Raw genomic sequence first — 23,308 nt, forward strand, 5'->3', positions numbered from 1 at the left:
TGCCATGGCTGGGCGGCTCACCTGCGCGGCGGCGGCACCCTCTCGTCTCTCCCGCCGCGGCGTGAACCCAACAAGATCGCACCTTTTGTCCCCGTCCCCGTCCCCGCCGACGCCCCGAGAACAAGATGAGAACGAAGGAAAAGCTTCAGGGTGGCAGAAGAAAGGGGTAGGAGAACGAAAGAGATGGAACGAAATCCTCTGCAGTCGCACCGAACGACGGTGCCGTGCAGTCATCGAATCTCTGCCGATCGTTGCGGATCCAACAGCTGCGGGCTCCAACCAAGCTTCCATGACACGCTTCGTCAGCTGCGATGGGCCTCGGCCCAACAAGAGCATCACGTTGCTCGGGGTTTCTGGAACTATAGCGAGCGTTTTTGGCGCGAGGCTGCGTCAGTACGCGCCTTTTCCGTATTTCGGCGCGATGAAAAACCTAGGGGGCGATCATCTGGAGCTGGAGTCACCTTCGATGGCAGCAGGTGTGTCGCTCTTCATTCTAATTTGTTTCTGTGTGTCAGATTGCAAAGTGCACTCCTCTTTTTTCTTCTCACCAATTTTGCCCAGATTGCAAGGGTTGGATCCTAATTTGGTTGCTTTTGTCCTGTACTAAAACAAAATCTGCATATTTTACATGGAAGATTGAAGGAGAGATCAACTTGCCCACATTGAAATCAATTCTGCATATTCGACATGGAAGAAAAAAGGTTTGTAATTCGACCGATGTTTCTTATTCTCCACAAAATTAGATAGACTTCAGTTCCTTTACCACCAAATCAATTAGGCATGTCGTAATTATTTTTTGCTGCAGCAGGGAGAGTTTGCTTCCTAGTTTATTACCTCAAGTTGGAATGGAGTTCAGTACTGTAGATGATGCCTGGATGTATTGGATTAGCTATGGAGGTCAAAATGGTTTTGAGGTTAGAAAAAGATATGCAAACAAAAGGAAGACAGATGGGAAGGTTCGGTCCTGCAGATTTGTTTGTGCAAGTGAGGGTCATAGGAAACAAGATAAAAGGGATCATGTAACAAAGTGTCCAAGAGCTGAAACTAGAACTGATTGTAAAGTTCGCATGGGTCTTGTAATGGATCGAGAAAAGGAAAACTATAAGGTGTCTGATCTGATTTTGGAACACAATCACAGCCTTCATTTGCCAGAAACCTCGCACTTGATGGTGTCTCAAAGAAAAATTTCAGAGTTACAAGGTTTTGAAATTGAGACCGCTGATGATGCTGGAATTGGTCCTAAAGCTGCACATGAATTGGCTAGTCTCCAAGTTGGTGGCTCACTTAATCTAAGTTACACACTCCGTGACCACAAGAACTATTTAAGGGGCAAGCGCCAACGAGAGATGGCATATGGTCAAGCAGGAAGCATGCTTATGTATTTTCAAGATAAAATTGCTGAGAACCCGTCATTCCAATATGCATTGCATATGGACCGGGAGGAACAAATAGCAAATATATTTTGGGTTGATGCTAAAATGCTCACTGATTATGCTTATTTTGGTGATGTTGTTAGTTTCGACACTACTTTTGGAACAAACAAGGAGAGTAGACCTTTTGGTGTTTTTGTTGGGTTCAATCATTTTAGGGAAACTGTGGTTTTTGGTGCTGCTCTCTTGTATGATGAGACATTTGAGTCCTTCAAGTGGCTATTTGAGACCTTCCTGAAAGCACATAATGGCAAGCACCCTAAAACAATTTACACGGATCAGGATGCTGCGATGGGAAAAGCTGTTCACGAAGTGTTTTCAGAGACATGGCATGGTTTGTGTACTTTTCACATTATGCAAAATGCTGTGAAACATTTAGCAGAACCCAAGAAAGATGAATCAAGTACTTCTTCTGAAGATATAGTTGAGGGCACCGAGGAAGAATCAAATATCCTCGCAGATTTTAGTGCATGTATGTATGAATACGAAGATGAGGAAACATTCAAAAATGCATTTGACATCATGAGGACAAAGGTGAAGAAGCAAACTTGGTTGGATAGTATATATAAGGTGAAAGAAAAATGGGCTGAATGTTATATGAAAGATGTGTTCACATTAGGGATGAGAAGTACACAATTAAGTGAGAGTTTGAATAGTGAATTGAAGAGGCATTTCAAATCTGATTTTGACATCATTCGATTTCTTAAACATTTTGAAAGAGTGGTGGAAAGTAAAAGAAATAAGGAATTGAATTCTGAATTTGAGTCAAGAAAAAAATTACCTAGAATCAAAATGAGGACACCTATGTTACTGCAAGTTAGCAAGCTGTACACACCTATTATATTTGAAGCTTTTCAAGGTGAATATGAAAGGTCCATGGCAGCATGCACTACGGCGTTGGAAGGCAACAATGAATATCTTGTCTCAATATATCATGAAGATTTTAGATATGATAAGGAGTACAAAGTCATTGGTGATCCTCTACAACAAACTAGTACATGCAGCTGTGGTCAATTCAACAGAATTGGAATATTGTGCAGCCATGCTATAAAAGTCCTTGATTTGATGAATATCAAATCTCTCCCTGCTCAATATGTATTGAAGCGATGGACAAAAGAAGCACGTAGTGGAGCAGTACAAGATAACCAAGGTCGAAATATAATAGAGAACCCAAGGTTAGATGAGACACTTCGGTACAAATCTATGAGTCGTAAATTTCTCAGCTTGGCACAACGAGCTGCTAGCCATCCAGGGTGCTCCTTGATAGTACATGACACACTTGACATCCTTAGCAAGAAAATTGAAGAAGAAATCAATGGCTGCACTACCCCAATTGTGGATCAAGTCACTCTTCCCACAAATGTTACTCCTATAAGTAATTTAGTTAGTACAGCATGCTTAAAGAAAAAGGATGTGGAAACAAAAACTTCGAAGCGCAAGAGAACTTGGCTTGATAAGAAGCGCAAGTTTACAAAGAAGGGAACCAAGAAAAAGCAGAAAGTTTCAATGGCATGTACTATATCACAAAATATATTACATTCTCTGTAGACCGTAATTGTATCAATGAAAAACTGTTATCTTACTCTTCTGTTATTAGAAGGAACAACAAACTGTCAAAGTGGCGTTCGATGATGGTGTAGCCAAGGAAGGGATGTCTGAACCTTACTCTGCAGAAAATGTTTGTCCTAGTACTTCTTGTCCCAAGGAAGGGATGTCTGAATCTTACATGACCATTCATAGCTACTCTCAGTTATTGACAGTAAGATTTAAAAATCATGATCTTCCATCTTTTTTGTGAGGATCTAGAGCATCTGGACAGAGTTTAGTTATTGTTCTTTTATTTTGCAGGGAGCAATGACTGGTGATCTTAATGTTGAATTCTAGTAACAGAGCTAGTTCCGGAGAATAGCTTTTGGTATTTTGCTTGAAGTGTAAAGTTCAGCCTGTTCAATTGTAACAGATGCCAGAAAACAGTACTATATTTTGTCAAACCTCTGAACTTGCAAAGATCAGTAATATATTCTGTTCTGAACATGTCTGAACTTGCAAAAAGAGAACAATTTATTCCACAATTGCAGTATGTACAGCTTGCTTGTTTTTTTCCTGGTTTCTATACACAATATACTTGCACGATATTGCTAGTTCTTGCACAAATTTCCTACACAAAATTGCTATTTTTTCCTGCATGCTTACAATACAGAAGACGCTTACACAACTATGTATTACAAACACAAAGTGCTAATACTCTGAGATGGGTGCCGCTGAACAAATAGCTAAAGAGCACCGTGCCTCTCAAGTCGATCTCCATTGCCAGAGCTTGTGCGCCAAAGGGGCTTCACCTTATCTGCGATGAAGTAGAGCGTTGACATCTCAGCAGCGACCACGGCCCGAACACAACACTTCTTGCGGCAGACTGTCCGTAATCATCAGAAGCCGTCAGATCCGTTAAAAAATGCGATCAAAGCGGGAATTTAAACTTCACCACAGAAAAGAAAGGCAGAGGCAAGAAAAGAGAGGCCACCGAGCAGTTACAGACCCCCCAAAAAAGCTGAGACTGAGAAAAGGGGAGCACTTTTGAAGAGCTGCGGCGCTCAAAAACAAAATTTATGTTAGACAAAAGCTGAATCGAAGGCCCAGCATCGACAGTGCGTAATTCCAACTTCTTCTACGGAACAACGACAGTCAGGCGAACAAGTTGTGAAATCCGAAACTTCGCAGCGTCAGAACAAAGAGAAGATCAAACACCAGACCCCCGGCGCAGAAGAAGTGGAGAAAATTACGCGTCGCTGGTCCAAATCTTAAGGAAGTGTTTGGACGAGGGGCATTTCGTGGCGAAATATAAGGCCTGTTCAAATTTGAACTGGATCTCCAAACTTTCCAACTGAGCACCTCGGATCAAAACGGAAGGATACCAAGAACCTCTCATCAAGGCACCAGACCCCGACAAAACTGATCCACATTGCAGAATTCCGCACCAGCTACAAAAACACCCGTTCCTCGTCACACAACCAGCCGCCAAAAATCCTCCAACTCCAAGCAGCGTGCCGTTCCACGCCTCCACCACCCAGCGCGGCCTAGTAGTAGAACCAGAGACCAGATAGAACGACGACAGGGGTGGAATCCTCCATTACCTGACACCGAGGACGCGGCATGGGGGTAGGGGGGATCCCGCGAGCCGCTGCGCTGCCGCTTCCGGCTCCGGAGTCCGGACCAGACAAGGCCGCGGGAAGCGCACTCGCCCGCCGGTCGCTGTTCACCTCTGCCGCCGCCGCCGCTGCGGTGCGGAGCGCATCTGCGGCTGCGAAGGCGGAGATGACGGCACAAGGGAAAAGAAAGGGTCGTTTCCGTTTATTTGCGTTGTGGGCTGTAATGGGCCGCTCAAACTGGCCTGCTACGTAATTTTATTGGGGCTGCCGTTGGATCCGCAACAATCGGCTGAGATTTGGTGACTGCGTAGCGCCGTCGGTGGGAGCGACTGCAGAGGATTTCGTTCCGAAAGAGATAGGTGCCGTGGTCGGGGTCGGGGTCGGGGTCGTTCCACAAAGATGGAAGACGGGTGCTTTTCTGCTTTGGTTCCTCCCTCCCTGCGCCTCGTGTCGTGTCCTCTCTCTATCTCTCTCTGTGGCCCGCGGCTGTTCGTCACCCAGACGCCCCTCTGGCTCTTGGCAAATGCACTGGGGTTAGCGGGACTTTCGCGTCCCTGTCCCTTGTCTCGTGGGGATTAGATTCAGAGGTGTCCAAATCCAAACCAAAGAGTGGCATTTGGCATGGGTGGCAGCACAGGGCCACAGTTGCGTAGTGGCACTGGGTCATGTGCGTGTGTGAGCGCGAGTGTTGTTCCCAAACTGCCCAGGGAGCGCGGTTAACTGGCGGCTGAGAATTACCGACTTGCCCTTGGACAAAGCCAACAGATGCACTCGTAGGCAGTGGAGTAACTGCTCCGGACATTTTTCACATCCGGCAAGGGCAAAAACGGGGAAGGGGCCCAATGATTCCCGAATTGCGCAGTGAGCAGGTTTGTTTATTGCAAAAGGTATTGTGATTATTTGATGTGATGCGTCCCATTAACCCCTGTCTTTACTCCTTAAAGACGCACTGATTGATAATCAAAAGGCCAAAAAGAATAATTAGGACACGGATTCGATCTTGCTACTTGCACTCGGTCGATGTCGGCAGCCGGCCGCGGGGCCTCGGTGGTCCGGACACCGCCGCACCGGAGTCGGAGGCTCCGACATCCGAGCCGCGCCGCGCGTCTCCATCGGTGGCCTCCTCGCGGTCGCGGGGTGGCGGCCACCATCAACGACTAGCTGCATGCCACGAACCATGCCTCGTGTACTTGCTGAACGCTCGTAATGAAGCTCTAAAGAATCATATCGGTGGCCAGCGCTGGTTTCCACGAGGCTAATCTCATCTGGTTTCCGTTGCTGTCGCGTACAACGTGCCATGTGGGCCCGGTATGGAGCAACGAATTTCAATTTCTTGCGAGTACTGAAGTACGCAGTGGCCACCTCTGTTGAGTTTGTTTATTGTTTATCATTCCTACGTAGTACATGGGTGACGAGACGGCAGCAGGGGCAGGGCGGGCAGGACCGCGAGAGTTCGAGACGAACGGGGTCGGGACCGCCCGGCCGGGGGCGTGCCTACTGGTTCCGGCTGCTGCTGGCGCATCCGTGCATGGCAGGCTCGGCAAGAAAAAGAAGACGCGCCGACGCCGTGGTCAGCGAGCAGGCAAGGAGTAGCGCAGACATGGTCCGGACGTCGCGTACTCCTACTACAGGTGTACAGGCAGGTGCAGGTTGTGAACGACCAACAGCCTGGATCATCCACGTACTCCAGGTGGCAGGTGCAGGCACGTCCGCGGGCCGCCCGAACATTCCGACACAGCTAGCTGTACGCGTAAGGATGGCAATGGGTCGGGTTCGGATCGGGTAGAGTCTCCGTGCACCCAAAATCGAAACCCGAAATCGAAACCCGAATCCGCCCCGAAAACCGATTCGGGTGGAAATCCATCACCAAAACCAAACCCGCGGATACCCGAAACCCGAACGGATACCCGAAGCCCGAATGGATACCCGAAACCCGCAGATATATATACACATATTCACATGTATAAACAAGAGGCAATAAATAATAAATATTTTCATGAGTCAACTTTAAATAAATTTAATAATCTAAGTAAACAAATTATTATTAGTATATTATAAAACATGAGTTTTAATTCCAAATGATTTATTTCGGATATCCATTGGATATCCACGGGTGGAAAACCAAATCCGAAACCGAACCCGATTGGTTTCGGGGCCCCGAACCCGAAAACCGTGGGTGAAAAACCATCCCCAAACCCGAACCCGCAGAACCCGAAACCCGCGGATACCCGCACCAAACCCGATCCGTTGCCATCCTTATGTACGCGTAGCCCTTGGGGTCCTGGGAGATCAGTTGGGACTTGGGGTTTTCAAATGGAAAGCATGCGGTCTGTTGGCCACGTGGTGCCTACCAGGTTTCCTTTTTCAGGTATTGTCATTATTACTATATTATGCTTGGGTTGGCCACATGCCTCCGTTCCATGGAATGGAGCAGACTACTACAGTAGACACTCGTAGTCGTAGAATATAATATAATGGTGTCGACGAAGACGTTTAGGTATCGCACGGTAAAAAAAAACTGTGCACCCCATTCTTGACATCTTCAACGGATGAGCCCTAAATTCTGCAAAAAAAAATATCCGTGCTCTTTCTGCACGCTCCCTCACTCTCTTCTCTCCCCAGGCGACAGCAGCTACTCGCTAGCGCTCGTCGGCGGAACCTCCTCTTGCGCCAGATGATTTTTTAAACCTATTAATCCGTCATTATCACATGTTTACTGTAGCGTCATGTTGTCAAATCATGAATTAATTAGGCTTAAAAGATTCGTCTCGCAAATTAGTCGTAAACTATATAATTAGTTTCGTAATTAGTCTATATTTAATACTCTATGCATGTGTCAAACATTCGATGAGACAACGACTAAAATTTAGGAGGACAACCAAACACCACCTAAAAGAAGAAAAGCACAGACATGCAAAACATACCAAGGGGAGAAAAGAAGACACAGATTTTACTTAGGAAGCTTGCGAGTATGCCGATTTGCTCGGCGCTAGCGAGTTCACTTCTGTCCATCTGTCTTAAATATAGTATAAAAATTTTATGTCGTTAGCTATTTGAGATACTGTTGGGGACGCCTCAGATCTGGCGGCAGGCAGTAAGACAAGCTTGAACTGCACCTGCAGAGGAACAACGCCATGTGTTCTGTCTGCTGCACCTGGACCTGGTAGTAATATTTGCCTCTCTGGCGTGGCCCGTGCAGCGCCGTCCGTATCCTGGATCTGCTACGTAAGCGTAGCACAGCGTGTCGGACAGAGACGCCGCGGCGGATCCAGGTAAATAGCGTTTTTTTTTCTGGAGTGAGGGAGCAGCTAACCTAAAACCCGTGGCCCGTGGTTGCACGCTGCCGCAGGTGCACCGCGTGCGTGACTACATACCGAACCAACGAAATGCATCGACGTCGTTGGCAGCGACGTGGGAGACGTCGACGATAGGGCCCCGCCCGCCCCGGAAGGGGGAAGAGCGACTCGCGGCGTCCGCCAGAACAAATCTGCAGTGGATGCAGACAGCGTCGTCTCGACTCGACGCTGCCGACGACGTCGACCAGCGAGCCGACGTCGGGGACGGGGACAGGGGGACCTGCGCAACTGCGCGAGCCTCCGTCGGCCTCGCCCGCGCGGGCGGCGGCGGGCCTATGCGACGGGGCGGTCGTCACGGGCTCCTGCGCCACGGCCCGCCCGGGGGCCGTGACAGGCCGACAGGCTTTGCCAAGGAAATTTATGGGCCGCACAGGAGAGGACTGGCTACAAGCAGGCCAACTACAAGGGCTAGCTATTCACATTGCTAACCATCAATCACGTGCACATTGCTATTCAGAGATTGAACACCCACCTTCGGAGAAGGAAATTCTTTTATCTGGGGAATTTGGTATTTGCCGCCCTTATAAGCATATTATAATGGCGATTTTCCTTTAATTTTCTAACTTTGTGATCTTACCCCTCATAGATGGACGTCGGTTGTTGATAGAGTAAACGAATGAAAAAATAATGGACGTGTAGTTTGCCTTCCAACTTTAAACTCATAACATATGCGCACAGTACCATCAATAAAAATGAGTTAATCATTTGTCAAATTTCTATACATGATTAATCCTTCATTGTGTTAACATCGATCTAACAAAAATAGCTAGTATATGATCGTTAGTGCAAGCACCGCATAACAAATTGCACACACCGTTTAAACGCGTGGCCGTTTTATGTTGGTGATGTGACTAAGAAGCAACCATACCCGTTATGGATGGACCCATAAGAAAATATATCATAATAGTTATCTATTATTATAGTACTAATGGGCATTTAATGAAGGGAAAATGGGCTTTTAATGAAGGCCAGCTTTAATGGGTTTAAAGCCCATCATTACTTTGTTAGAGGTGGAACATATAAGTACCATATCCCTAGTTGATTTAGAGATAGAGAGCTCTCGTCCATATATAAATGTACCTAACATTCCATGAAAATAGAATTTGGTCCTTTCAAGGGCCTAAGCCTAAAGCCTAAGCCACGTGCCAGGTGCTAGCACGAGACGGTGCTTGCGTTGATCACGACGAACGTGAGGCGGGTGAGCGTGTATTGCTGCTGCCGGTGTGCGGGGATATACACCTACTTTCACTACAACGCGCACGATGTTGGACCGGACTACTCTAATTTCTTCTGCTATGCGCGTTAAATGGTGACGATCTATAACCTCCTTACATACATGTTTTGTGGTGAAATTAGATAGCCATGAGAGTACGTCCCCTATACAGCACTTAGCTGTGCCTGCTCATAATAATATAATAGCAAAACCAAAAAGATGATAAGCTGCTTGATCAATTACCCAATCATGAGCTGATAATTGGGCACGTGAAAGTAACACCCCGAATACTCTACTCCACCACCCATCCACATCCAGCCATGCATGCATCCACCGTCCGGCCGACCCGGACCCCGGCCAGAAAGGACAGCCCCGGCGAAGAACACTGCAGCTTATCCGGCACCTGCAGTGCCGAACTGAGCACACTCGCGCAGGCTAGCTGCCCCAAAGCCCGCTTCCACTGTTGGAGTTGGTACTGCCTCCTCACACACGCGCAGCGACGTCGTTTGCCCGCGTCTGTGTCTGTCACTCTGTCTGCACTCTGCACTCTGCAGTGCGCGCCGGTGCCGGTGGCCGCCACCGTCGTCTAGGGGCTAGGGCCAATTTACAGCTGCCGACCAATTGCATCGCATCGCATGCCCTTACGTTACATTACATTACAGGTCAGCTGTTCACCTTGAACCTGAAACCAGGGCACAAAACATTTCCCGGATAACTTTATTTTTCGGAGTGGATCTGTCGAGACGGAGAGAGAAAAGAACGAGTCTATTATGCAGTTGTTGGATTGTTGTTCCCTAGCTACAGTTGTATCTTCTACCTCGCTCTGCTCTGTTCAACTAGCTGGGGCTGCTCGTTCGACACAGTTGTTTCCTAGCTGCCCTTGTACATGCGACTTTCTGCAACTCTGAAAGTCTGCTCCATGTTCAAACCACTGAGATAGTCAATGGTTCAAGTCTACTAATCACATCACGTTCGATGTCATCTTCTTTGCAGTATCACGAGTAGTGCACAAACCTAGCTTCGGTCACATGACATCCATTCCAACGCACGTCCACGGCACCACGGCAGGCACTGACAGCGTATATATAAGAGAGAATTGCTTTGGCTTTGCCAAGAAGAGTTAGCGCATCAAAACTGTTACATTTCCCTTCCAGGGGATGAAAAACGAAAAAAAAAACTATCTGCTAGCTCGCTACTCAGGATCATCATATCAAAGTAATTGAGGTAACTATGGCAGCCTACTGCTGCTGATGACTAAGCTCTAGTACCTAGACTACTTCGGGAGTGTTCGGCTGCTATTATAAGCCAGCTTATAAACTATGGTATAGTAATTTTTCTCTCCCAACAAATCAGCTGTACAAATCGGCACAAGCGGCTTTACGAGCAGCGGGGCTAGGCTGCAGCTGCATGCGTTGCTCAGTGGTGCCTAGGTTCATGGACGCTGGCGCCGTAGTAGTCCTCGTGGAACTCAGGCAGCTTGTGCGCCGTTGCCTTGACGACCTCCTGCCCAGCGACAGAGACAGCGACAGCGACGCTCCTCTTCGTCTCGCTCTCCCCTGCAGGTGTCGGCCTCTCGCCGCCGTGCGCGTCCTTTTGCGTCAAGTCGTTCTGGCTTGGTTTCTGCTGAGTCACAAGAACAAAGGGTCAGCACCCGCTCCATCAAAACGACGGACCAATGCATCATGCAAGAACATTGGATCCAGAGATTATCAGACAGTGGTGAAGAAAAAAGCAGGATCGCTTACATTGGCAACGTTCACTTGCTGCTGCTGGTTGGCGGCCGCGCGGCTCTCGGCGTCCAGCCGGATGGCTTCAACCTCCATGGTGATCGTCAGCAACAGAAGCAGGAAGACGGTGGCGGCGGCCAATGACAAGGAAGTAGTAGTCCTCATTTGTATGCGTAGAGGTCGTCGAATGTGAATGGAGACACTTCAGAGCTAGAGAGGAAATGCTATTGCACCTTTACTCCTCAGCTCAGTTGGAAGGCAGGAGCTACTAGAAACAGGCAAAGTAGTCTGAACCATCTGGCCTACGACATGCCATATTTATACATCTTCTTCTTCTTCCCAGTGATTGCTGCACTCATTCATGCCTATCAGGATCCAGGAGTGGGCTGTCCACACTCTACGCAAGGTACAACATTACTATAAAACTGGCTGTGCTGTCTGTACCACTGTCTGTCGTCAACTCACATACCCATGCGAGGCAGCGAGAGTGCGAGACGGTAGCTTAGTCTATGGTGCCCCTGTCGGCTGTCGCCCTTTAGGGACGGCCGCCTGCGCGAAATTTGGGCCGTGTTTAGGCCGCTGGTGCTGGTCCCTGGATTAGGTTGCGCTGATGCTGAGCCCGCAAGCACTGAGACAAATTAAGACAAACCCCTCCACCGGCCGTCGTCAGGTTTTGTGTTTGGTCCCTGGCGCCGCGTGCATCATTGCCCCTGAAAGTTGCCCGCATGTCGCGCAGCAGAGGCTGCGTATTTGTTCGCGTGTTCCTTGCCTCGGGGAGAGACGAGCTAGAACTAGAACAGGGCCTGCTAAGCTGGGCTGTGGCTCGTCTGGACGGAGCCTTTCAGATGTTTCTGAATGTGTGCGTGGCAAGCAAATGTCTCGGGAGTCAGACAAAGGAGTGCTGTCCTGTTGTCAAAAAAAAAAAAAAAAAGGGAGACTGCATGCATTGACCTGGGTCATGCATGCAACCATGACACCATGTCACCATTAGGAGCAAATGCTAGGTTAGGAGGGTAGATCTATTCAAGATTAGCTGCAAAGCAGGCATCAAAAGACGTGGGCGCACGGGCAGATGATCTCGGTTGACCATGCGATGCAAGTCACGCACGCGCCGGTACAGGGAGGGAGGCAATCAGGCGGGGCACCGGTGGTCTGTCAGATCCGAGCCCAAGTCGTTCTCCAACAGTCTCATGACGAGTACTCTTCGTACCCGATTTGATTTCGACGGCTGGCTATCATGCTATGGCAGATCGGATGGTACGATGTGAAATCAATCAGATCTTGTCCGGGTTCCCCTGTCAGATCTTGTTCTGTTCGCTTGGTTGAGTTGTTGATCCTGTATGGGTAGGTTCACTGTGTCCAAATTCTTGAGCACTGGATGCTGCTGACCTGACTGTTTCGAACTTATTTTCAGCAGTTCGCGAGCATCCGTCTGTTTTACTACTATAATAACATCACCTGTAAATACTGAACCGAATAGTATGTAGGAGTATATGATATCTGAACATGGATCTGTAGTTCTGAATCCATGGGGAGCACACATAATAGAACACTAGTTCGATTACATCGATAACTCCCATCATCGTTTTATTTACAGAAAATCAGGGGGAAAAACATCACATACTGAGCCACAAAAGCCCCCTGGATGCACACTGCTAACTCGTCCTTAATAAACTAGCTCCAACATTCATATTATTTACAGCGTCTCACAATCAGCTAGTGAGATCTCATGCTCGTTGGTTTATTCTCGGAAGGACAAGAGTAGTCACCCATCCACCCTGGCATGTCGACTGACAGTGGAAGAAGAACAGCTCCAAGATACCGGAAATCGCTACTTACAGTTATCACTCGGCAACGTAGCACAACATCAGGAATGAACGGCAGCAATGGTGCCGCCGTGCCGTCACTGGCCTTCCAGGAGCACTCTGAGGCTGTGAAGCCCTTCGGCAGATATGCTCCGTGCGACCCTGCCTTCCCTAGTCCTGTTCCATCTGCTCTGGGGAGGGGCGTCCTGGTGGAACGAGACCATCACCGCCGTCAGGTTGTCCCTGGCGCCCCGCCGTATCGCCTCGTCGACAATCTCCCTGCAGCACAGCCTCAGGTCGTTGTGGTCTTGGAGCCTCCGCCGCGCGAAGTCCACGGCGTTCTGGCTCGAGAAGAAGTCCCAGATGCCGTCGCTGCCGATTATCAAGAACTCGTCGTCCTTTGTCAGTGTGACCATCTTGAGCTCTGGTTCGGCACTCAAGGGCCCTCCTGGCTCGCCCATCTCTTTCATGCCCTCGAGGTGCCAGTCACCAAGTGCTCTGGTGACAGCCAGCTGACCGTTTAGATAACCGTCATCAACATAGCCACCAAGTGACTCCACACGCTTTCTTTCGTTGATGCAGCAAGGCCTGTGGTCCTTGGACATTTCAATGGCAGTGCCACGCCGTGAGAGCACCGCTCTGCAGTCACCGGCATTGGCCACCAGAAGGGATCTGTACAAGAGAAGCTAACAGTTAGCACCAGCAATGACTTGAAATAACTAACAATTGTGTCTTTTAAGCTAAATAACTTTTTGCACTCAACCTAAATGAAATTGAGGGTTCTAAACTCAGAATATAATGACCTATGGTTCAACCATTGAAGAAAAACTCTGATGCCCTTCAAGTACCTTCTAATGGAAGACTTAATCCCAAAAAATCCATGCCCAGAAACAGGCAGAAACCTAGGGTGAACTAATGCTCTAAATTTCTGATCGGATTTTGCAGCTTCCCATCATGTAATTAAACAGCACAATAAGTAGATAAACCACAAACGGGAGTTACATTTGGATGCGAAGCAATACCTTCCAAAAATCATTGCTGTAAGTGCTGTCGTTCCAGAAGAAAGTCCCTTGTGATGAGAGAATTTCTCTGCAAACTTACTATCAGTTTGCACAAATGACCTCTTGACAACCTTTTCAAGCTCAAGAGGAAAATCAGCATCTTCCACGATGACCCGTGGCAAGTTATCACGGACATAATGGGCAGCATCTTTGCCATTATGGCCATCAAACACCTGTGAATAGGAATCAAAGCCTGTGAGAGAACAGAAACATAGGACATTTCATATTCCTGCAAGTACAAAACTATGGAGAAGCAACCCTCTAACTGGTACTGCTAAAAGAGGTTAACACACACAGACTCCTAATTTTTGAAAAGGTACTAAATTTCTATGAGTGCATTAAAATTTACAATGAAGGTAAATCGCTTCAGAAGAACAAAAGCCATATGATTTCCTTGTTGAAGAAGGAATTGGATATTTAAGAGTGAACAGGTAATTACCCCATAGAAGGAAATTACTTCATCATCCACCGAGTTATAGCCAAAATTCTTTGCCAGATCAGAGATGCACACATGTGCATCTTCCATGTAATCGCGACTTCCAATATCAGACCACTGCCCTGACCGGATGAACGGGACAAAGTTGTTCAGCTTAGTCTGCTTGAACTCAACAGACACCGTGTTCTCACAAACTCTCTCCATCTGCACATTATCCAAAGAGGATTAGAGGCCAGTGAAAAAGACAAACAACTCAACCAACACATAAGCACTATATAAGATTCAATTGAGAAACCATGAAAACGAACAGGCTAAGCCCAAGACAATGAATAAATTCTACTCCCGCACTCCCACCCTGCCAAGAACCGGAATTCCCTAGATATACTTGTTACCACCACAGAGAAAGCTCAGTACTTAAGTAGCAATACAGCTGGTTGATAGCGACATAAAACCAGAAGTCCAATTTGGTAAAGTTAGTGACAGAAGGCAAATCACTATTGGATAGGAAAGACTACAGGTAACCATTTCTAGAGAGAGCAATAGTAAACAAAACACCCAAGAATGCACAGGCGTACTACGTGTCACCTTGTCTTCCAGCCAAAAAGGTTATAACATCATATAGACTTGGCAAAGGAGCAAACAGCTGTGGCGATATGATAGGACATCAGAAACTCCGGTTGTTCGTCACAGTTGAGCTAATTAGCAGAGCCCTGTAAAGCCTACAGGTGTACATTCTTGCGTGCCACTCCATAATCCACTTCCTGTTTGCAACATCGCAAACAGGTAAAGGAACAAAGCTACCCCATTAAGGTCTAAAGGGCACCACGGGCTATCAGATCACATTATGTATACCTGAGAGCTATAGATAGAGTGCTATAAAGAACATGGATCACTAAGATTTGTCCACAGAGTGCCCAATCATCAAGAGAATGGACAAACCTTTGAGTCTTTGACCCTTTTTTTTCTTGGCCTCCATTGAGGAACAAGTAAAGTACCAACTGAACTTTGCCATCTACTCGTACATGCTTAAGAATGGCGGATTATCAGCAACTTACAACTATATCTGTATATCAAACAGTATGCCGTCCTCTAAGGCTTAGTGTTAGTAGCATCACTAAGGCTTAGTATTAGTAGCATCACGGCTCACTATTTTTCGACATTTGACTTTGATCTTAAGTAAATGAAGGACACAGGACAGGCGAGTAGCACCTGTGAACTTTGCAGTACCTGAGAACTGCTTGGTCGAAATGAAAAGACTTGGCAGACTAGTACATCACATGCACATATTCAGCCCGCTGGGTTTCTGGGCTGAATCCGACCAGTGCTGGTTTGACTCGAGAGGAAAACACTGTTGACCGACCGGTAAACCCTCTAACGAGCGATCAGGCTGATCATAAGTACCACAAATTCGTCACAGAATCAAAAGTACAAAGCAACAGGGCAATGCAGAAACAAACAATTGTCCCACAAGCTAGTAGTACAACCCCAAAGACTAGATTTTTCTCCCACGCAACCTGAATTGTGTGCTACAAACTTGTCCCCGTTGAACGATTCAGAGCATCTCCCCTTTTCACACCTACCATACTAGTGTGTGAGGGAGAAAAAGAACTATATTATAGCTAGAAACACGGGAGTTGTTTAATTCTACTGGCGCTCCAATAAATAATAACTAACCTATCCGAGTCCTACCTATACTTTACCAAAAAAAATATATTTACAGACAGGAAGCATTTGTATTTCGACAGGAAAAGGGTGACCCGGAAGCAACCAACCACCACTGGAGAAAAATCGGTTCCGTCTCCGCGACCGACCGACCCCCACGGTTGGGCGGCCGACGGAACCGCGGGAGGGAGGGTCGCCAGCGAGAGGAGAAAGCACGAAAATTCATCCGGCGAGCGAGCGAGCGAAATAAAGAATCAACGGCAATTCACGGGGGGGGGGGGGGGGGGGGGGGGGGGGGGGGGGGGGGGGGGGTATACGCACCGCGGCACCGGCGCGCCTGTCGATCTCCTGGTCTCCGATGCCGAGCCTCCCTGCTGCGTCGTCCAGCCCCTCCACGCACATGTCCGGGCGGGGTACGGTGGCGCCGCGCGATCCCGAGTCCCGAGCGAGCGCAAGGCACGAGCGATCCCTTCCCTCTCTCTCGCCCACGGCTGGCTGGCTAAGAAGCGCGAAGGACGAGCTGCCTAAGAAGCGCGAAGGGGAGTCCTGGGCGAGCGGGGAAGAAGGAAGGAAAAGGGGGCGGCGATGGAATCCGAGGCGGAGGCGGAGAAGGCGAGCAGGAATCCGAGCGTGTGGGAGCAGTGCAGCGCAATGGGAGGAGAGATATAGCGAGAGGGGAAGAGAAGATTCTTGAATATCGTGGATTTGGAAGGGATTAACGGGGGAGACTAGTGCGATTGCTGCTGCTGGTGCAAATAATCGATGAGGAGGAGGGAGAGGGGAACGAACGGAAGAATAGAAGGGAGCCGGGGGTATTTATGGAAGTGCGCCGAGAGCAGAAAAGCACGTGGTGGACGTGCCAGATTTTTTTATGCCCCTTCCCTCTCTCTATATATATAGATTTATATATACACCATCGGTTCATAAAAAAAACGCAACACAATTCTAACCTAGGTAAGGTTCAAAACTAGAATTACTTTTTTTTTCTAAACGGGTGGAGTATATATTTGTATATCTTTTTCAACCTACGGTTCGATCACGCACGGGGCAGGCTATTTAAATGGATTTTCCGTTTTCCACACGGGGTTAGTTTTTGGGAGCAAACCTAACATACCACACCCATCCACAAGCTAAGGTCAATTACCGTGTACTCCGTATCCTTTTATTACTCGTTTTTTTAATGGTAGCAGCGTTCAAAATCTGAACGTCTAGATCAGGGTATTTGGTATTCAAATAAGCCCACGGTAAATAAAAGCATGTAAAACCGATAAAATCATAGTGCAAAGAAACCTATATAGGAAAGAAAACGAAGAAGAAAATGTCGGCAAAGATAACTGAGGCAATGCACATGCCACCAGCTAGCTAGGTCTCCATAAGAAGGGTACGGCACGGTACAGTGCACTAATTACGTGCTTTTGAGAGCAACGAGATGATACTCATATGTGTACTCTCTCCGTCTAGGAAAAACGCAATTTTAGCACTCTGTCATATTTTAGTATCTTAAATTTAACTAATTATAGATAAAATATTATCAATACTTATGATATCAAATAAATACTATTATAAAATATATTTTTATAATAAATTAATTTGAAGCCCTAAATATGAATAGTATTCGCTAGAAATTTGATTAAACATAAACTATTTTTATTGGCACGTAGTTGCATTTTTTTTTGTGGACCAATGGAGTATCGGTGAGGCGGTTGGTGCTCCTTGGATCGTAGTTGGTTGAGGGCAGACAGTGCATGTCGTCAGTGCTCACCTCACCGGTGGCGGGGGCACTGTTTCTGTTTGTTCGTTCGTCCCTGCAGGGTGAGTGAGTCCTGTGATATTTTCCCTTTCCTGAGCGAACACGGAAAATATCACTGTCCCTCTTGCCCTTTTGTGTTTGTTATAATAACTGTAGCAGTAGCAAGGACAATCGGTGCCATGAATGAAAACGGAAAGGGCCTCGACGCACGCACGAAAAATCACACTCGATCCACCACCAAACGCATGCACGCGTGCCACGCCACAGGGTTTCGAATTGTTCCATGCGGAGCAGCACTGCAGCAGTAGCGAGGCTTGCGACGACGACGACGACGACGACAGTTTCTGGGTCGTCGCGTAGTACGTGTGATTCTGGAGGCGGACACGCGTGCGAAGCAGGGCCGCTTCCGGCGGACACCTCACTGGCCTCGCCTGCGCGTGCGTGCTTCATCGGCTCGTCAGCTTGACACGACACGCCAACCGACCGAGACACTCGCAGTCGCAGCAGAACCCGCGCGTGTTTGTTTATTATTTCCTCTCGCTCGTTTACTTGCCGTGTCAGTCAGGCAGAGGCGGAAGCGCTCGTCGAGGATCTCAGCTCCATCTCTCTCTCTCTTTTGAATCGTAGCTTCATTACTCAAATAGAGTTGTTACAATCAGACTGCAAACATTGCAGCAAGAAGCTAGGGGAAAAGAGACCAAACAAAGGATTGTAAACAAAAGAACGCATGTTGCGCACAGAGGTGTGCTGCGAAGTTCGCTGATCTTCGGACGTGTATGATCTTGGCTGGGGGTTTAGAAGCAAGCATCTCTTCGATATCCCTGAGAATTGCAGTAACCTCCGAACGGTGATTAACCCTGTTCTTCCGTAATGACACCAATTCCTGAGAATCGGCTTCCAAAATAATGTGCTCAGTGGTGCCCTCCGGGATCAGGCGCACACCATCCCGTAAGCTTTCAGCTCAGCTAGGAGCGCAGAACCCACCGAGTCCAAGAACCGAGCCGAAGCTGCCCGGAATGTATGCTCCATTATTATCGCGCAAAACTGCTCCCGCTGCACCCATGTGTGAGTTCTGATCAAAAGCCCCGTCCACATTTATTTTCAGAACTCCTGACTCCGGTGGCTGCCAAGGTTCAGTTTGCACTGCTGCTTTAGGTCCCGTTCGGTTATCTCTCTTCCTGCCGTTCTTGGCCGGAACAGTTCCGACGCTATTCAAATTATTGAGGCTCTGTTCGGTTCCCGGGGAATGACGTCCCGGAACCGTTCCGGTCAGGATTGACCATATATTTTCTACAGGGCCGGAAGCATTCCTAGCCAGGATTGACCGTTCCACGGTGTAAACGAACGGAGCCTGAAGGAATCCCGGACAGGAATCGTTCCCATCCTCGACCGAACGAGGCCTTACTCGGTTTGAAGTTCGCCAAGTGACAGCAAACCTCTAGCGCCCAATCTATCGCTGCTCCTGGGTCTATAGGCCGCTTCCCATGCCGACGATCATTTCGGCTTCTCCATAAGGACCACAAGCCGCACATGATGACACCCCTGTCTTCATCTCTGCAGAATTCATTCTCAAGAAGGTCACGAGTCCATGTTCTAGGACAGAGCTTGGGAAGCTTGATTCCCGTCAGTGCTCTGAAGTTATCCCAGAACTTGATCGCAAAATCACACTGTGTGAGAGCATGAAAGGTAGTTTCTTCGTCCATGCCGCACAATCCGCAGATCCCCACTGTTTCTATGTGTTTGCGGTGGACATCGGCTCGGCATGGCATAAAGTCGTGAGAACGGCAATAGAGAAATGACTTTCGGTTCTTTCTTTTAGTCTGGTTGCGTTGGTATCCGGGACTAACGTGAGGGCCTAAATTTTACAGGCACTAAAAGCCCTTTTATCCCGATTGATAACACCAACTGAAACTAAAAGTCACCCTTAGTTCCGGTCGGTGTTTGGTTGGTAACACCAACTAGGACTAAAGAGGGACCTTTTAGTCCCGGTTGATGTCACAAAGCCAGATTAAAGGTCTCCTACCCAGGACTAAAGGTTCTCCACGAGTGAATTCAAAAGAAGAGTGTCGGTGTTTTGAGTTGCAACTAACAAGTAAATTTCTAATATTTCTCGTCTGGCTCGGATAGTGTGCTAAGAGGACACGAGGTTTATATTGGTTCGGGCATAATGTTCCTACATCCAGTTCATTGCTGCTGCTTGTGGTACTAGCACTGAAAGTTCATAGTAGGGGTTACAAACGATCAAGAGAGAGACAAGTCCCAAGTCTCTGTGAAAAGAGCGAACGAGCGCTGAGACCTCGGGTGCTTCCCGACTGTGTACTTATATGTTCTAATCGGTTCGCGGTTCGAGTTCGAATCGGTGTGATGTGTTCGATCGTTGGTCCGATGCCCCTTGTGGCACGTCCTGCTTTTCCTTTTATAGGCTAAGTGAAAGCACGCGTTACAGTGTAGAAAGAGAAAAGAACGAGAGGAAGAAGTCCTTCAGGATCACCAGTTTCTTCTTCTCCTATATGCGGGCCCCCCTGACCCTGTAGACGCCAACAGGGATAGCTTCCCGTCTGGCCTTGTCCGTCACTAGCGCCATGTGCAGGCGTCGTCTGCCGGTCATGGCGCCCCACTCCGTCTTGGCGGACGTTGTGGCGAACTGACGCGCCTGTCAGTGTTCGTACGGGGGTTAGGCAGAACAGTACCGGTATGCCCGATTATGTTCCTGACGTGAACCCTCAGGTATGTCCCGTCGTGGGTCGAGGGCTACATCGAGGCGTGTCAGTCTCTTCCCTGGCGTCAGAGCTTTGACCCAGGCCCATACGCTTGGACCTGGAGTAGTTGGCGACGGTATGGGTCTCTATCGGGCGAGACGGAGCCCCCGGCCTTGGGGTCGGGTGAGGCGGAGTTCCTTCCCAGATGCTGGGCGAGGCGGAGCACGAACCCAAGGCTCAGGCGAGGCAGAGCCCAAACCCAAGGGTCGGGCGAGACGGAGCTAGCCCTTAGAGGTCGGGCGAAGCGGAGCCCGCAGCCTTGGTGTCGGGCAAGGCAGAGCCCACCCCTAGGGGTCGGGCGAGGCAGAGCCCGCAGCCTCGGTGTCAGGAGAGGCGGAGCCACCCTCAGGGGTCGGACGAGGTGGAGCCCGCGGTCTCAGTGTCGGGAGAGACAGAGCCCGCCCCTAGAGGTCGAGCGAGGCGGAGTCCACCCTCAGGGGTCAGGCGAGGCGGAGCCATCCTTAGGGGTTAGACGTGGCGGAGCCCATGGCCTCGGCGTCAGGCGAGACGGAGCCACCCTGGGGGATCGGACGAGGTGAAGCCCACGGCCTCGGTGTTGGACGAGGCGGAGCCACCCTCAGGGGGCGAACGAGGCGAAGCCCGCGGCCTCGGTGTCGGGCGAGGCGGAGCCAACCCTCGAGGGTAGGGCGAGGCGAAGCCCGCGGCCTCTGTGTCGAGTGAGGTAGAGCCAACCCATAGAGGTCGGGCGAGGCGGAGTTTGCGCACCTAGGGGTCGGTTGGAGCTAACCCTCAAGGGTCGGGCGAGGCAGAGTTTGCGCACTTGTGGGTCGATTGGAGCTGTAGTCACGCTCTTGACTACTCGGACGAATCAATGTTGATGGTTATTAACTCCTCTTCGGGTACCCTAGTATTGATCCCCGACGGTAGCCCTGAGCTTGCGGGGCCCATCCCTCTCCACCTCTCACCCTAAGGGAGGACTCTGAAGGCCTTGGCCTTCTTTTGTCGCCCACAGTGTGACCTAGGGACGGTGATTCCCTTTCCTCGAGCCCCCTCCCATAGTAGGGGCCTAGTCGAGGATCGATTCGTCTTTGCGATTGTCTTCCCGCAAGCGTTTTTTCCGATAAAAACAGAGGGGCCGAGCCGTGCCATGATTTTCCTCTAAGGACGAATCATGGCATCCGGCGAGCTGTTTAATGGGCTAATCTGAGTGGGGCCCCCGGCATCCCATTCGTGGGGATCTGACTTGGGTCAGCTTGGCGGCTAGCCCCAGATTATCAGTGGTCAATCCATAAAGTTCTTGGATCCGTTCGACCGGTCCCGAGGGTTAGGTACCTTTCTTCAAAGAAAAAACCATGGATCGTAACCGGCCGAGACTTGATTCGTGGGCCGAGATGCCCACGGCGCTCGTGCGCCCGGATACTGGCCATTAGCGGGGCCCATCCCTCCTCACCTCTCAGCCTAAGGGTGCCTAGAGCGGTTGTCGAACCCGTCGATGGGCTAACCTTCGAACTCCTAGGCCTAGGCGGGCCGTAGAGGTGTTTTTTATCCGTATTCCTCTTACTTGTGATGAGTCGTGGCCCGTCCGGAGAGGTGAAATGTCTGGCGAGTTTTCCGAGGGAACAGACAGAGATTGCGTACGCACTTCCCACGGTGAGACGTTGTGGCTAATCATGGCAGGCGCGGAGATCTAGGCATGCGGTTGGTTTCCTCGCATCCGTCGCCCCTATAAAACCAAAGGGTTGGCCCCCCGGGTTTCGTACCTTGCATCCTTGCCTCCGCAGCTACGACCGCTGCCGCCAATCGTTAGGTCTCTTGCCTTCGTATCTCCACCGCCGTCGAGCTCACATCCATCCCCCTCCACCTCCGATGGATCCGTGGTGCCGCTCCGACATCACCTTCCAGCACATGGAAGGCCTCGTCCGTCGCGGTCTTCTCCGCGCGCGGACCTCGACCGAGGAGTGGCTGCTGCCCGACGAGGAGGATCTGCCATCGTCGCCCACTTCCATTAGCGTGGGTTCATGACTCCTACCCACAGATTTCTTCGGGGGCTGCCGCACTACTACAAGATCAAGCTGTAGCATCTCAACCCCAATGGGATCCAGCATATGGTGGCGTTCGTCGTCCTATGTGAGGGATTCCTAGGGATCAGCCCCCACTTCAATCTGTGGAGGCACTTCTTCATCATCACCCTCTAGAAGAAGAGGGGGAAGAGCGGCAGGTAGGAGCTGCACATGCCGATGGGGTGCGCCAACATCTAACTCCGGAACAATCAGGTCGGCGAGTACCCGTCGATGCGGCTATCAACGTCGAACAAGGGGTGGCATTCACAGTGATTCTACCTCAAGAACGACGCCGCCGCCCCTCTACCGGAGTTCACCGGGCGCCTGGTCGAAGAGGCCCCAGAGTCGTGGAGGAAGTGGGGTGTCCCGGAGAAGGACAAGAAGAAGATCCGAGACCACATCGCCGTCATCCACATCCTGGAGGAGAGCGGCCTTCATTAATCAGCTGATAACTGGTGAATCAGCCAAAAACAGCAAGAAAAATCTTACTAATCTTAGCAGATTCGATAACTTGTGATATTGTATTAAACAACAAGTTGTTTAACATAAGATCGACAACTTTGATCTATATTATGATTCATAAGAGATCAATCAGCTGATGCAGCCTTACAAACAATGATACAGATCGATAACTAATTTATATTATACTCATAAAAGATCAATCGGCTGATGCAGCTTTACAAGTATGATACAAGTCGTGACGGTATTCACAGACAAGTCAGAGGTCAATCGGTCGATGCAGCCCTGTTTATTGAAGAACTCGTCGAGATCTACAATACTCCTACTCCTAAGGGTTGGCGTGAAGCCGAAAAAGTAATGGTGTTGATTGATTGCGTTCCTCTTTTTATAATAGTCGGGGTCAATATTTATACCCAAAACCTAAACATGAATCCTACTCAAATACGACTTATTACAATTCTCAGAATAAAAAAAAATATTCCT

The 23,308-nt window shown here is 49.1% G+C and overlaps 3 protein-coding genes across 3 annotated transcripts; 1 reads left to right on the top strand and 2 right to left on the bottom strand.

Annotated features, from left to right (window-relative positions):
- Nucleotides 1–667: 667 nt before the first annotated feature.
- Nucleotides 668–3,314, top strand: LOC136531508 (protein FAR1-RELATED SEQUENCE 5-like). The gene is made up of 4 exons (XM_066524154.1): nt 668–701; nt 809–2,939; nt 3,028–3,189; nt 3,279–3,314. The coding sequence occupies exons 1-4, from the start codon at nt 688–690 to the stop codon at nt 3,312–3,314; spliced, it is 2,343 nt and encodes a 780-aa protein (XP_066380251.1). The 5' UTR covers nt 668–687.
- Nucleotides 3,315–10,338: 7,024 nt separating this feature from the next.
- LOC136531506 (uncharacterized) lies at nt 10,339–11,227 on the bottom strand. Its single transcript, XM_066524152.1, has 2 exons — nt 10,891–11,227; nt 10,339–10,765 (listed from the first exon to the last, which is right to left on the bottom strand). Exons 1-2 carry the CDS (start codon nt 11,035–11,037, stop codon nt 10,562–10,564), a joined length of 351 nt encoding a protein of 116 aa, XP_066380249.1. The 5' UTR covers nt 11,038–11,227; the 3' UTR covers nt 10,339–10,561.
- Nucleotides 11,228–12,356: 1,129 nt separating this feature from the next.
- On the bottom strand, nt 12,357–16,616 carry LOC136531507 (probable protein phosphatase 2C 27). Its single transcript, XM_066524153.1, has 4 exons — nt 16,158–16,616; nt 14,178–14,378; nt 13,700–13,911; nt 12,357–13,349 (listed from the first exon to the last, which is right to left on the bottom strand). Exons 1-4 carry the CDS (start codon nt 16,236–16,238, stop codon nt 12,776–12,778), a joined length of 1,068 nt encoding a protein of 355 aa, XP_066380250.1. The 5' UTR covers nt 16,239–16,616; the 3' UTR covers nt 12,357–12,775.
- Nucleotides 16,617–23,308: the final 6,692 nt, after the last annotated feature.

This window comes from Miscanthus floridulus, unplaced genomic scaffold (genome assembly GCF_019320115.1).
Source record: "Miscanthus floridulus cultivar M001 unplaced genomic scaffold, ASM1932011v1 fs_365_3_4, whole genome shotgun sequence".
NCBI lineage: Eukaryota > Viridiplantae > Streptophyta > Magnoliopsida > Poales > Poaceae > Miscanthus > Miscanthus floridulus.